This window comes from Chanos chanos, chromosome 3 (assembly GCF_902362185.1).
Source record: "Chanos chanos chromosome 3, fChaCha1.1, whole genome shotgun sequence".
Lineage (NCBI taxonomy): Eukaryota > Metazoa > Chordata > Actinopteri > Gonorynchiformes > Chanidae > Chanos > Chanos chanos.
In genome coordinates this window covers 56,300,826-56,311,472 of record NC_044497.1, presented here as the reverse complement: position 1 = coordinate 56,311,472, position 10,647 = coordinate 56,300,826, and the positions used below count along the sequence as shown (strand labels likewise).

At 43.1% G+C, this 10,647-nt stretch overlaps 1 protein-coding gene across 1 annotated transcript; it reads right to left on the bottom strand.

Moving 5' to 3' along the window:
* Window positions 1-3,460: 3,460 nt before the first annotated feature.
* On the bottom strand, window positions 3,461-6,351 carry car15 (carbonic anhydrase 15). The gene is made up of 8 exons (XM_030768106.1): window positions 6,294-6,351; window positions 6,070-6,096; window positions 5,683-5,859; window positions 5,252-5,397; window positions 5,012-5,104; window positions 4,840-4,906; window positions 3,941-4,101; window positions 3,461-3,682 (listed from the first exon to the last, which is right to left on the bottom strand). Exons 1-8 carry the CDS (start codon window positions 6,349-6,351, stop codon window positions 3,461-3,463), a joined length of 951 nt encoding a protein of 316 aa, XP_030623966.1.
* Between the last annotated feature and the right edge of the window lie 4,296 nt (window positions 6,352-10,647).

Sequence of the window (10,647 nt, the reverse complement as noted above, 5' to 3'; positions counted from 1 at the left end):
AAAACAGACAATGCACTACAGTTATTTCTCAGCTAATATAAACTTACGACATGCGACATGTCTATCACATTACCTTGTTATTAATATATTGCTTTCAACCTCCTCATGTTTACAGTATCGACGATTAAAAAATATGAGTGCACTGCCACCTGCAGGCTACTAGTTGTACATGTCAATTTTAAAGTTCTGTACTGGGTTTTAGGCAGCACAGTATAAACAAAGCTATGCGGTTCTCCAGAGATCCTCTGTTCGCTGATAATGACAACCGATCATTAAGTCATATTTATAGGAGACATTTAAAAAATTCAGTACTCCTGAATTTGGAAGATGACGTGGTATTATATCGAAGCAGCGGAATGCCACATGGCAGAACCACACAATTGTATTTCTCCCCCAAATTTATTGCTCGTTGAAACACACAGTGGTGGTGAGTTTTATGCACAGATCGACACGGACATGTTTCGTGTCCTATTTTGTCATTTTTCTTTGGCAGGGCGGCTTCTTGAACAGTCGAGCTAACCCGAGAATATGAAGAAAAAAAAATCGTAAAGCAGTCTGCGAGATCTCTGGAATGGTAAAACGTATGACCGAGGCATTTGTCTCAACAGCTAAGCCTGCAGGTACATATATCAGTACCTTCACACAGTCCCATCCTCTCTCTTTAACTCGCTTTATTCTCCCGGACCCTCTGAAGATAGACTAGAGGCCGCCTAACTCTCCAACGCATTCTTAAGTCAGAGACGCTAAAGCAATCAGCCCGGATGTCCTTTGATATTCTAGTATTATGTGTTTCCAGAATGCACTGGTTTCATTGGGGGCAGTTGATCGTCGCCCTTTTGTATTACCTGTAAAATGTATATTCCCGTCAGAGACTCTTTATCACGTTCGCGCTGCGAAAGCGTTTTAATCGATGGTCGATGCGTTACCGTGGAAATGAGTGCAGAAGGGGCATAGGAGCGAGTGCAAGCGGTAGACGTGCCAAAATATGTTCTTAAGAGGCTTCGAATGGAATGACTGGAGGGGAAAAAAACACGTCCCCCTGTGTGTGTGTATCTTTCTATGTATGTGCTGAAGATGAAGATGATGATGATGATGAACAGTGGTCTAGGGGTGCTCCGAACACCCTTGGTGCTTCCACCAAACCGTCGATGTCATTCAGCGCAGCGCTCAGTGTTACAACCCGAAGTTGCTCCAAGCGTTTAGAGGGTGATTGTTCAGTCCTTGCTCAGAACTTTGTTTCCTTAGACTTTTCCAAATAGGTCTCACTGTTTCTCAGACCCCCCATCCCCTTGTCTGTTCGGTGTTAGTCGTTCACTATGTTTTCCTGCGATCATCTTTGTGATTGGCGGAGCGTTTTTGCGACTCACTTTTTCACGCTCTGAAAACCAAGTTATTATCAGCTTCTTCTTTTACATTAGAATATTATCACGATAGGGTCACTTCTCTCATTCTTTCTTCTCCTTTTTTTTTAAAAAAAAAAACTAAAACAATGTTTATATTGTACAGGATACAATAATTTGTATAAAGGAATGAGGCTTCTGTTTTGTTTTGTTTTTTTTTATCTTGACAGGGGGAATAGTAAATATGATGCATTGTTCCTTTTTTATAAAGAAAAATATGGAGTATTTAAGGTAATGATATTTTTCAGGGATCGTTAAAAGGAACACAAAAAGGGTTAATTGTTAATTAAACAAACAAAGAAACAAACAAACAAAAAAAAAAGAAATGCATTTTGTACATAGAACAGATCTCTACTTCCCTTTGAAAGATTGTTTCTTGTAGAAACGTCTTCTTGTCCTGCCTTTTTTCCATTTGTAAAATCTTATACGTGTAAATACTTCAACTGTGAAAAAAAAAAAAAAGTACATATATATTTTTGTTCCCAAGGGTTTGCTACAGAAACACAGCTCCGAAAGGTCGATTTGACACAGGAAGTAAACAGAGCTGATGGCAGGAAGTACTCAGAGCTGGTGGCAGTATTTTCGGCTTGTGTCAAGCTTTATTTTGTATTTTTAATTTTTTTTTTTTTTTGGTTGTAAATTCTATGAAAACTTGTTTGCAGTGGGGGAAAGAGAAAAAACAGCATTACGATGCAGAATCAGCGAGGGGACAGGGTTAAATCAGCCCAGCTCCCAAGTCTATTTATTATACCACAAATGTATGAAAAAAGAAAATAATGAAAAATAAAGGCATTTTTTCCAAACCTTTGCGTCTTTGCGTTGATTTTACCCCCCAGTTTTGTCATCCGACAACCTTTCCCCCCCCCAACTCTTTGTAACATATTTCACACATGGTCTCGGTTATGGCTGTAGTGCAGTGTTCAAGACAGATGCATGGTGTGGTAATGAAGTGACGGCATTAGACCGGTTTGTCATTGGCTCATAGAGAAGCAATACATTGAGCTGTAAGGATGTTGGAAGGTACAACAATGCACAGCGTTCTGCCAATCAGCAGACAGCCTGCTCTGGCCTGCCGTCCGGGCGGTTGGTGAGCTGAAGTCCCCTGCGGCCCGTGAGCACCAGGCAGTGATGTCATGGTCAGCGAAACCGTCCCCGGGGGTCGTTCACCCATTCACGGACACAAGGCGTCTTTTGTGTGAATGAGCGGTGTGGCTGGAGTCTGTGACAGGACGTACTATGGCAGGCCTGGGGAGTGTGTGTGTTTGGGCTGGAGTAACACGCAACAACACAGCGTCACATGGAGCACTGGGGTTTATTTTTAAAACAATATGTAATTTCAGTGTAAAAAAACCAAAATTGTGTTCACGTTGTGTTCAGTCACATAAAATCATGGTAGCAGGCAAGGGGAAGTGTGTGTGTTTAAATATATATATGTAGATGTATATTCCTGTATTACCATAGAGGTCCTTTAGCAGTCAAATCACACATCACACCCGGAACAGAAATGAGAGAGAAAATGAGACTACTTCCCACCACAACAAAACATCATCTCACGTCCCCATGGCAACCCAAATCTGCCGTCCCCAAAAGCTTTTCCACCTTAAGTAAGACTGGGGCCAGTGGAAGGTCATCTCAGAGCGATTGAGGTAAGTGGGTTCGAGTGAGTGGGAGACTTGTGAATGGGGATGCTCATCTGAGCGGGACTCCGTCCCTCACTGACTGAGAAGGGCGAAGTCAAATCTCCTAGCCGACGGGGGACCTGTCCCAGGTGTGTCGTTCTTACATAATGACTTTTTTTTTTTTTCCAACTCACCTAAAAATAACACCAGCTGACTGAAACAGAGAATACCTGACCGCAAAGTCTGGCCTCTCACAAACTATTGAACTGGGAAAGATACCAGAGTTCTGAGGTTATGTTACAATGACGTGCGTTTTTTTTTTTTTTTTTTTTTGGTCCGTCATCTGATAAGCATGTTTCTTTGGTGGGAAAGTCTCCAGTTGTGTCCGTTTGCCCTCTCCTGATTTCCCATTGACAACTGTGCAAAGACCAGACTGGCCAGTTAGAGCGCAGAGCTGAGACCAGTGACCGTGAGAGCGATGAGGAGTGTGAAGGCGGCTCCAGACAGAGGAGGGCAGGTAGCGTCCGTGAGCACTCTGGCGTCTTTGGAGGCGTAAACAGTGCGGCTGAAAGTCGGGTGGATGTGTCTGAAGTTGTTATGCAGGTGAGCCTGTTTCTCGGCCCCCTCCTCTGTGGAATACACTCCATTCACAAACTGCTTCAGCTGCCGCCCCCCCCCCCCCCCCCCCCCCCCCCCCAAAAAACCCCAGCAAAAAACAAGATTAGTCGTCTACATCTGAGAATTTCTCAAGCACAATAATTCATGCTTCAGTGTTACGTCCCCTCACCCTAATTCAGCTATAAATCATGATTTTTCCAGTGGCCATACTGTATGGGTAGACTGTACTGCCATGTGTGATTTGTAATATTTAACATGAATATTAAGTTGGTAGTGCTGAGACTAGAGAACAGACACCACTACCTGAGCCCAGGAGATGTAAATAGGGGCCTCATAGACGGTCCACAGGACCACCTGTGAGCAGGGCGGAGTGGTGAGGCTGCCATGGTAACGATAATACTGTGACAGGTTGTTCTGAGGTAGAAGGCTTATCAGCGGGAACGGTCTAATAGACGCCGTTTGCCCTGTGGGGAAACGACAGACGGGAATATCGGACGTGAATTTTACCTTTTCTCATCAGTGGGTTCGTTAGAATACTCCAGTCCTCGTAACCTTGTAATGAATTCAGTGGTAAAGTGTTCTATTTTTCCTCCCAGCAGAATAATTCTGACCGATGATATTTCATGGTTATATTTTGAAGTCCAGGCAATATATCGGTGACTATTATCTGAACAACCAAATCCGGTTTGACATTCTGTCTTTAAGTGACTGGCAGTGAGGATGAAGTGAACAGTATCGAGCAGGTTATATGTGATGTGGAAGACCTCACACTGGCTAGAAACAGCCCTATTGTTTTCTCATTGTGTTTGTTTTTTTGTCCCCTCTGACATTTAAAACAACACTGAATTCCCAAATTTACTGAATTAAATGCTGAGACATGGATCGAGTCTACAGAGTTACAAGTCCATCATGGTTCGTTCTGGAAACTTTTTTGACATAAATAAAACTGAAAATGCATGCAGCTGATTGAAAAAATGATCCAAACTCTTTAGAATTGTTAAAATGCACTGATATATGAAAGACGGGTGATTGTTCACTTGATCATTCTGGCTGAGTGGCTGAGGCTGTGTTTTGTATTATTACTGTCTTAATGCAGAAAGAGAAAACAAAAACAAAAACAAAGCTGCTTCTTTAACCCACGCATGTAGCTTTACCCACTGTCTTCCCACACTCAGTGTACTCAACAGACAGTTCCCACAAACCTTTGTAGGCGACGGATGGAACTGCGTCTGAGATGGGTCTGAAGTTAACATTGTCAGCATAAGCAACCTGAGAAACAACGATTAAAGGCAAGTTTAAATGTAAAGACCACGGCGTGGAGGATATTCAGACGGAGAAACGCGTTTCGAGAACATGACGGCACAAGGCATTTACGTCGATGAAGAACCCCAGAACGGCGAGGCCGGTTGGGTCATCCAGAGCAGCGGTCAGGTTGGGGTGGATGGACTTCATGTTCACTATGTGCATCTGTCAACAGAAAACCCCAGTTCTACTTACTCTCTCTCTTTTTTTCAAATAAAACACATACACAGATGTGGCACTTTTGGTATTTGGATGTTGGCTGAACTTGTACAGTGGAATTAAAAATGACCGAAAAGTGAGAATTGGCCGAACCTCCATGGGGAACCTGAGCTGTCCGATGGTGTGTTCTGATCCGTTGGTCGATGAACTGCCCCAGTGAAAATGCAGCTGGACGGTTTCATACGTCCCAGGAAGTCCACCACCGCTCACCGTCATGCCGCTGTCCACCTCCAGCATGACTACACACAAAAACATTCACAGACATAAACCCTCTCTCTCTCTCTCTCTCTCTCTCTCTGGTGGTGTTATCCTATTATAGCCAAAGAGAGTTATTCCTTGTAACTGTCACCCTGGGGAGGGGGGACGGGGGTGTCAGTAAGCCCTGGTATTCTCTTAAGCTGCTTTCTGAAAACTGTTTATTGTGGAAAACACTATATAAATAACATGGATTCAGGTTGTCAGGGCAACGGACACAGCAATATTCCCCGGGCAGAACGAAGACAGAGGACAGCGGACAGACTCACTGGAGTGACCATCGTTTTTCAACCGCCACCTCCCTCTCTGGGTCGAGTCAAAGCCCTCCAGGTGCAGCATGTCCAGAGACAAGTTCCTCCTCACCTGGTGATCCAGGTTGATTGGCGAGTGATGTCCTTCTATTATGGGATGGCAAGAAGGAAAATAGTCTCCCCACGCATATGGATCTGATAATTGGAGGGGGGGGTTGGGGGTGTTAATTGAACTTTCTGTGTGGTGTATCCAAAGCATAGAGACATTTCAGACAGACATTATTCATGAGCACAAACCGATATTGTATTTTTTTTTTTAACTGATAAAGAGGTAAAGGTGAAGAATGAGGAAAACAAAAATGATCCATTTCAGTTTTAGTCAGATCATTTGATTGAGTCACTCACCACAGTATCCTTCATCATAACAAAAGTCTGAAGAGGAACCTTAAAAAAGATGCAGGTTTACAAAAACAAACAAACAAACAAACAAAAACATTTAATCGTCTCAGTGCAAAAGCTAAACTTAGATAACTGCACGTCTGCAAAACTAGTATACAGAAACTCAGCGAAATACAAATAATGTTTTAAGAGGAAATATTATTTAATTTGCTACTACCAGTGTCACTCACCTGACGATGAAGATGGTAATAAAACGACAGAGCAAATGACCAGGTACATTAACACCATATTTCTCAAAACCCTGTAACCGTTCTGTCTCATGCGCTGTAAATTAAAAGCTAAGAAAACTGGTCAACTCGGCGTTTAAATACCGGTCCTCTCCTGAAGAGGAGAGATGGTTGTACGTTTTTCCCTCCCAAAGGGCGCTCACTTGAGCGTGTCGGTGCCAGGGTTCCTGACCACTGACCAAACAAATGGCATTTGTTGAATCGGGATGAAGATTGACAGCTCCGTCAAACATGCTAACAGTATCCGTGTTTCTGAATTCACGTCAGGCTCTGTCAGCCCGACTTTTCCTTAATGAGGAATATGAATTGTCAATAAATGAAAACACATTTAAAGCATAGGAACTGAGACCTCTCAAAGCATTTCCTCACTGCCTTTAACATTTGTCACGTTATAAAAGAACAAATTATTATTAGTGATGTGTATCATATAATATTTATATCAAAATACAAAAATTACACAATTAGCCAGTGTTTTTTGCAAAGAAATCCACACTTGCGTTTTCTCAGATTTAACCCGTGTATGGGCGAGGATAGTTCTTTAGCGTAAGCTAGTTGTAGAGCCTATTCAGGAGAGGGAATCGTCTGGAAATTTTAAGACCTAACAGCAATCACCTGGGCATTTGTGAGCTAAATGCCGTTCATTACTACAGGTGGGATTCCCCCAACTCACTTACATATGACATTTAAAGGTAAGCAGAGAGGGATTTCCGACACTGAAGAGCAGGCTAGTTCATGGCACGAGTCTCGAGTTGAAATCGCGCGCGTCATCCCCACTGAGGATTAGAGATACAGTTACACCGAGATCAATTACTGCTTCTAACCAACTTTTATCGAGACAAACAGGCCTAACATGAGAAACAACGAAGATGTTCAAAACCAAAACTGAACAAATAATTTAGTAAACAAGGCTACATAATTCACCGAAAAGGGATAGATCGGGAAAAACAGGAACCGATAACCTATGACCTGGTCTTGCAGCTCCCTTCCCCCGATTGGTAGGACATATGATACACATATTTCTAATGATAAGGCTTAATAGCTTATCGTCCAGATCACATATACGACATTAAGAATAGTAACTGTCTTTGCCCGTTATTTTCTTTGTACCGGCAATGTGTAGCAGAAATATGATCTGTAATCTTCATTACCAAACAGAAATCATTAGCAAAAACAAAACACTTGTTACGCGATTTCAGGACATTTTGTCAGTATTAGTCCAAAAGACGCTGTTTGTATCAGCGCTGCCGTTAGAACAAGCGAGCAAGCACGCATTCCCATACATACACACACACACACATACACACAGTTTTGTCCTTGGAGATATAATTTATTTGGCATTTGATTAGATGTATATCTACTTCAAAGTGAAACATAAAAGCCCCCTGCGAAAGAAGCAGAAAAAATACATTTAAAAATTAAAAATTCTAAAACAAAACGGACATTAAAATATGCCTCAGTTGTTGCATTCTACATAAAAACATGTTTTTTTTTTCTTATTCTTGTTTCACCACCACAGTCTAACAACAAATGAACTACTTAAAAGATTTTTTTTTTTTTTAATTTGCAGATGCAGAGGGGGAGAGTGTCATTGTTGACGTCAGATGGTAGGCAAGCGCTAATGAGCGAAACCTTAACAGACATGAGCATCAAAATGACGTAATGATTAAAATCGGAAAAGCGTTCATTGTGCATGCCAGAGATAGCAAAACGTGCACCTAAGGTACGAAAAGAAATTACACACTCGATCAAATTCATACCGTTCCCTAGCCTGTTCCCACAAACACCACATACATACATACACACACAGACACACTTATCTTTTTTTTTACGACAATCAAAAAAACCAAACAAAAACAAAGTAAAAAAAAATACAAAACAAAAAAACCAAAAACAAAACATAGTCTTAATACTCCACAGAGATTGTCTGCAATGAGAAATTCAAGGGAGGACCTGGTCCTGCTTATAACTGAGGAAAAACTATGAACATCTTTGTCTGCTTAATGTGAGGAGTTTCTTCTGTCGTCCTGGCAGGACTGCTGTCAGAGGCTGAGTTCACTCTGACGACATGGACAGATCCTGTCTGAAGGTCTGGTGTAGTGTAGTTTACTCGCCTTTTAACTCTCAAACTAACTCTGTGCAAGAGTAGCCCTGTGCATCTCATCTTTTTGTTGACCCTTGGACCCTACATGTCAGAAGGTCATCAGGAGATGATTGTCAACTATCTGAATGGAGGAATCTGGGAGGATGGGGGCTTTCTTTCTGAGTTCAACGACACTGAACTCAAGTCATTTACTCCTTAACCTCATGTCCTATATTGTACAACTCCTTTCTCAGAGAGCATGGGGGGGGGGGGGGGGGGGGGGGGGGGGGGGGGGGGGGGGGGGGGGGGGGGGGGGGGGGGGGGGGGGGGGGGGGGGGGGGGGGGGGGGGGGGGGGGGGGGGGGGGGGGGGGGGGGGGGGGGGGGGGGGGGGGGGGGGGGGGGGAGGGGGGGGGGGGGGGGGGGGGACAGAGAAAAAGCAGTGGAAACACAGAGTTACATTATATGATGATGAAGGCAGAAACTGCCGATGAAGGCTTTTTTTTTTTTTTTCCCCCGTAAAGGGCTGACATCCGTAGGACACGGCAGATGGCTTGGACTCTGACAAACTGCCTTACAAAAGGTTAAAAGTCTTCCCCTTATTTAACGTTTCACAACCAGAAAAACGCAAACATCCCAAATGACAAAACAAAAACAAACAAAACCAAAAACCAAACCAACGATTGTGCAAACAGCTTGACAAAAGAGAGGAGTTTGATCTCTTGTGTGACTGTCTGTGTGTGTACACACTGCTTACGTGCAAACTGCACTTTGCATTTATATCCTGCCAAGCAGCAGATAGATGGAAAATGAATTTTACTTCTTTAAAAAAAAAAAAAAAGAAAAAAGCTCTGTAGGGTTCATTATTACTTTAAACTGTTTTCGCATTCATTCTATTGCCATGTTGCTATATTAGTGTTTTGTGCTGATGCGCCTGTGCTGTGGGTGGAGCTTGTGCAGTTGCCATGGTCACCACAGGTGACACGGCGGTCATGGGCTGGTATATGACTGAGAGGAAAGATAAAGCTAAAAGCACCTGTTTGTGTGTGTGTGTGTGTGTGTGTGTCTTGGTAGCGAACAGACTGTGACATTTCACAGGAGAATGTAAAATCAGTATTTAGCACGAATCAAACAATACACATGCACATCTTGCTCAGGATAAACTGTTGTGTCACAAATGTACAGTCAAATCATTAGTCATTAAAAAAACAAACAAAGAAACAAAGCAGAAAACTCAATAAACAAACTCAACAAAAGGCCAGAGGAAAACGTCCTGACACTAGGCCTCTGCTGCAGAAAGAGACAGGTCTGCATGAACAGCACAAATATGACAGAGCAGAACTCTGCAGTGCTCCTCTCAATCACACACACACACACACACACACCAATCAGAGCTCAACGTCAGGGCCAAGGTGTACAAACACACCAATCAGAGCTCAACGTCAGGGCCAAGGTGTTCAAACACACCAATCAGAGCTCAACGTCAGGGCCAAGGTGTACAAACACACCAATCAGAGCTCAACGTCAGGGCCAAGGTGTACAAACACACCAATCAGAGCTGAGATGATGCTCAGCCTGTACGGGGTTGGAAAAAAAAAAAAAATAAGAATAAAAGAAATGACTTTGTGAATCCTGGCTCAATGGTGTTGGAAAAATCAATGGCATTTCTGTGGTAGTAACAGGAGTATTTATCACTGTTCCGCACAGAAGAGCTGGGATGGTGAAGACCATCCAAACAGCAGAGAATCTTTACAAATACCAGGCAGTGAAAATACAGCGCCTGATCACAGCGGTCACTGAATAAAAATGAAAAACAATAACAGATAACAACAAAAACAAAAACAACAGTAGCTCTTTCATAGAAACCAAGCTTTAACTTAGTGTATAAGCGTACCATAGTGTTTTCTAAGCTTCACTTATTGTGCTGTTGGGCTGAAGGACAGAGCGGTGCTCTTAGGTCGCTGTGGGAAGGTGCTCCAGTTCACAGCCAATCCCTGAGCCCCCCTCTCCCTCCCCAGTGTCTCTGCCGCCTCGGAAACAAGAGGACAGGTGTACGCCACGCGACCGCAAGTTCAAACGAAGGATGGGGCGCAAGCAAAAAAGAAAAAAAAAAAGAAAAAAAAAAAACCCCTAGGGATTGTTAGTCTTTATGGCCTATGGGGTGGGTGTGAGTGAGTGTGTCATTTGGCAATGAACATAACCGTGAAGGTTACTGCGAC